Genomic DNA, 4,708 nt, shown 5'->3' with positions numbered 1-4,708 from the left:
TTTGTTGACTATCTTATTCACACCTGCTGCTTCAAGAAAATCTCTACGGTACATAAGTTGGGGTAACATTCTCCCATCATTCAACCAACGGGCAGAGTGTACACAACCCCTACATCCATTGTCTCCTGGCTTTCCGGGGATCCTCTAGGCTGGTGCTGACCCACAGTGTCCACACGCGTATCCTGCTCCCATGATTTAACTGTACCCCTGCGATTGTTTGTAGAGACCAATTCAAGAAACAGCAAAATAGTTTCAAGCAGTCACGCGGTAGAATGAAGAACTAAGGAGAAATATTAGGCTTTAAAGTTTCGGTAAAACGAGATTTTCACTAAAAACTAACCTAGCAGAAAAATGAGGAGCCGCTATTAAGCTCAAGTAGAAGTCAAATGTTTTGAGAATGATGATGGCAACAAATGTACATATGTGCTTCACACAATGGATGGATGCATGGATTGTGGTAAGAATTGTAAGAGCCCCCAATAAAATGATCTTTAAAATAACTAACCTAGCCTAACTGCTCTTCCTTGTGAACTGGTTTGGACATCGAGCTCAAAATCTTATTTGTGGGAGAATAAAACATCATCTCCGTCACATGTACTATTTTTAGGGAATGTAATATTTCTTTCTAAAGCTTTAGGTTTTAGCAAACGATATTGAGGGCCAAAGTAGAGAGCAAATGTTTTGAGATTGCTGAGGGCAACAGGTGTACATAGGTGCTTGACTCAATGGATGTATGTATGGACTGTGATAAGAAATGTACGAGCCCTCAATAAAATTAATTTTTTAATTAAATAAATAAATAGAGCTTTAGGTTTTGAGATTAAAGTGTAGTCCGAGTATTAGGTGTCAGTGCTTCGTTCCACAAAGTTCACATAAAGCTAAAGAAAGCATGTGCAACTTTTTAGACTTTTAATCAATCAATAGTTGGATATTTGGTACTCAAAGCAATTGGTAAATGGCCTAAGACCGCACACTTCTTGGTAAAACATCTTTTTAAGACTTTGGTTCTTGATTTAAAAAAACAATTTCTATAACTGAAAAGATTTATCACACCTTAGTCTCATTACCACTGAGTCAATTCTAACTCACTGCTGCCCAAGGCTTGCAAGACTATACAGTGAACCCTCGCCACTTCGCGCTTCGACTTCCACGGCTTCACTCTATCGCGGTTTTTGCGTAACAGCGCATGCTCTGTCATTACTGCCACTGATTGGCTCATACTGTATACGCTTGATGCCATAAAGAATATAATAAATAATAAATGATAATTGTAACGTCCAAAATGTTTTACTGTATTTTCCCTTTTTCGTTTAATAAATTGGGTAATACGAGTGTAATGGTGACTAAAGGGTGTTTTTTCATGTCCTCTATGCTCTAACTGCGAAAATATTTGATTTACAAATAAGGAATCCTACTTCGCGGAATTTCATTTATCACGGTAGGGTCTAGAACCGATTAACCGCAATAAACAAGGGTTCACTGTATATCTTTAAGGGAGCCAACAGCCTCATCTTTCTTCCAAGGAGAAGGCGGTGGGTTTGAACTAACGATCTTGCAGTTAGACATCCAGTGCTGATCACACAGTGCCACCAGGGCTCCTTCTCTATCTGCTTTTTATTTCCATGCAAGGCTCTAATTCATGATGCATTTGCGGAAACTGCTGTGGTATTTACCACCTTATAGTTTTTCTAAGAGCGTGTTTTGCTGTGCCAGAGCGCCGTGTGATCGCCATGCCTTGTGCACCTGCAACCTCCCTTCATTTCTCTCTGTCGGCTGCTCTCTGCCTCCACCTGACTGTCTCCTGTATGCCTTCGTTCTGAGATGAAAGACGTGTTCATCCTCCCGTCTGACCAGAATCCTAATTCAATTATCATCAAACGCAGCCTTGTGATTACTAATTAGAGTTCACTGAGTAGCACGGCGGCGCTTCTCCCGTCTCGGCAGATTCAGACACTGCCATGCACATTCAGAGGGTAACGAGTGCACCTAATCAACGTGCTGACACGGGTTTGATGAGTGACGTGTTCTGATGTGATACTGGAGACAACTCAGACGTGAGCGCTGGAAGATGCCGCAGGTCCGGGCAGTGGTCCGTCCACTGTTCACAGGGCTGCAACGAGTCCGCACTGACCGCACGGCACGGCACGGCACCGTGATCAGTGCTAGGCTCCTGTCGCCATCGCAGACCGAGTCACGCATTCAGGAACGGGCCGTGACGGCCCCTCGCGAACAAGCTGAACGTCATCTCCATGTTGCTCCCTTCTTCACTCCTGTGCCTCGGGCAGATTCCATGACCTCTGACACCAGGTCTCCCATTTCTCCGACTGACAGCACGCCGCTGCTCCTGCGGCCCCTGCCACCGCCACCCCCCTTCTAAGAATGTTCTCTGGTGCTTTCTGCATCATTCCCTGTTCTACCTGTTCAAGCAAACAAACAACAGACTCACTGCCATCGAGTCAGCGCTGCCTCCTGGCAACCCCACAGGACGGGGTGGAACTGGACCTGACCGTTTCTGAGACTAACTCTGGATGGGAGTAGAAAGCCCCGTCTTTCTCCCCTAGAGCTGCTGCTGGTTTCAAACTGCTGACCTCGCAGCCCAACACATAACCACTAGCCCATCACGGCTCCTAGTTTGCCCGTGGAATTCTTTAACCTTTCAGCTCAAGGCTTGGGTCTTTCCCTTAGTTATTTCAGCCTGAGCTGCGCGGGGCGTTTTTCTCTGTGGCTCTCCAGCGCTGGTCTTGGCACATACTCTGCTGTAACACTCTGCACTGTCTTCGCAAGCTGCCCTTCGAAAAGTCTCCTCAGCTCTTTGGTGTCATCATTCCTCTGTGTGGCACGAGTGGCTGCTCTGTGATAAAAACAGCAAGTTTCAGAATCACTTCTGACGTCCGCTGTGGTCTTTCTGATGACCTTCTGCTTTCCTCGTGTGTGAAGGGCCTGATGCCCTCCCACAACCCAACTGGTCCGAGTTCATCGGGGTTCAGGGCGTCACCTCTGTTCTTGGGATGCTCCAGAAGTTCAAGACGGGTACACTCAATGTCGTAGTTTGGCTCCCATGGGCTTGTTGCAATGTTCTTCAGCCCCAGCCTGAACTTGCTTATGAGCAATGGACGGTCTGGCTCACAATCAGCCCCTGGCCTCCTTTTGGCTGCTGGTGCCGAGCTTCTGCGGCCTCTCTTCCCACGGCTGTAGTCCGCTTGATTTCTGTGCGGTCCATCTGCCAAGGTCCACGTGTAGAGTCGCTGCTCATGTTGTGGAAAAAAGTATTTGTCGTGAGGCATTAGCTGGCCTTCCGCGGATCGGTCAAAGGTTTGGGGGACTGGAACCTTCATGAGGGTCTGAGGTTGGGAGCGAACCACAGTGAGCAGAAAGGTTTGCTGGGAAGCAGCTTGAGGAGCCCCTGAGGCTGAAAAATGAAAGGTGACCGAGTCATCACTGTGCTGGGAAGTGTTCACCCGTCTGGCCGCTTGGGAGGAAGCTGGTGGTCCCAGCGGCCGTCACCATCACCCCCTCCTCCTTCTCTTTCAGACGGCTGAACACCTTGAACAAGTGCGCCTCCATGAGGCTGGATGTCAACCTCCAAAGGAAAAAGGTAGGCATCCACACCTGGCGAGGTGGGGCCGGCTCTGTGGGAGCCGCGTTTACATCTGTAGAATCGAAGCAAAGCTGCGGCCCAGCAAGACGCCGAGACGCCCCACAGTCTGCGTCGGTCCGCCAGCTGTCCCCTTTGACCCTGACCACCACGAATCCCAAGTGGGGGGCTGCTGCTCCACTTTGCTTTCCGTGTTTTAATCAAAGGACTCACCTGAAGGGGGTTCCACTGGCTCCATGGGCCTCCAGACCTGCTTCTCAGTGGAGTGTGCAGAAAAACATCAGAAGTTTGCTTGGTTGGATAAGGCAGCCCCGTGTTGGAACCAAACACTGTATTTCCACGTATGACACACACAGGACACAATGGGCGTGCACGCAGAACCCGCACAGGAAACCAGCTCACGTGGAGGTCTCAAAGTTTGCAGGGACACAAGGGCCAAGCACACTATCTTAGTAAAAACACACAGCTGCACAGAGATTCCAGGGTTAGGAGGGTTTTGTCTGGGAGCCAGGGGTCCCCCTGTAGTATCTTCTCCATCGTTCTCTCCAATAACGTTTTGCTTTCAGATCTGGGTGCGTTCCCAAGCAGATGGGCCCATGTGCTGATGCTGTGAGGGCGTTGGGCATCGGGGGCCATCCTAATAAATGACCGAGGGTCCTCGTCCTTCCCCTTCTCACCTTTATTCCATCCTCCGGAAGCTCTGGGGGACTTCTCTCCATTCCCTAAGTCACCAAGGGTCCTGGCACTCTGGGGGCATTGCCTGCCCGGGCACACCTCCCTTTACTGCGCTTTTACAAATGGAACGTTTGTGGCCACCCTGTGTCCAGCAGGCGCGGGCAGTATGTTTCAACAGCGCGTCTCTGTGTTCACGTGGGCTGTTCTCCTGGTCCCCTGAGCGGGCTCATCCTGGTGTGGCACGCTGCAGGGACCACAGTCCAGCACCTGCAAGGCCTCTACCCGCTCTGGGTACCCAGAAAATGAACCTGGCTCTCTTGTTGGAATCGACCCCTTCTTGTGGTGGCCTGAACCCAAGCCCTCGCCCAGGTCGGGGGGCTCAGCTGCTCCCGCGGTGGGGACAGCGAGATGGACGTGGCAGCTTTGAAAGGCGACCAC

General features: G+C 49.9%; 1 protein-coding gene across 2 annotated transcripts in view; it reads left to right on the top strand.

Moving 5' to 3' along the window:
• Positions 1-4,708, top strand: part of STARD13 (StAR related lipid transfer domain containing 13) — a 37,384-nt gene that overhangs the window by 7,882 nt on the left and 24,794 nt on the right. For both annotated transcript variants that reach the window (XM_030886626.2, XM_045294048.1), the window contains exon 2: positions 3,532-3,595. In XM_030886626.2, the coding sequence (XP_030742486.2) occupies positions 3,563-3,595 (33 nt within the window). In that variant the 5' untranslated portion in view covers positions 3,532-3,562. The remainder of the gene's footprint in view (positions 1-3,531; positions 3,596-4,708) is intronic.

The sequence above is a fragment of the Echinops telfairi genome, unplaced genomic scaffold (genome assembly GCF_000313985.2).
Source record: "Echinops telfairi isolate 266 unplaced genomic scaffold, ASM31398v2 ScPeMD7_2565;HRSCAF=3150, whole genome shotgun sequence".
NCBI classification, from domain to species: Eukaryota; Metazoa; Chordata; class Mammalia; order Afrosoricida; family Tenrecidae; genus Echinops; species Echinops telfairi.
The sequence above is the reverse complement of the archived record's forward strand: the minus strand, read 5'-3'. Positions and strand labels throughout refer to the sequence as shown.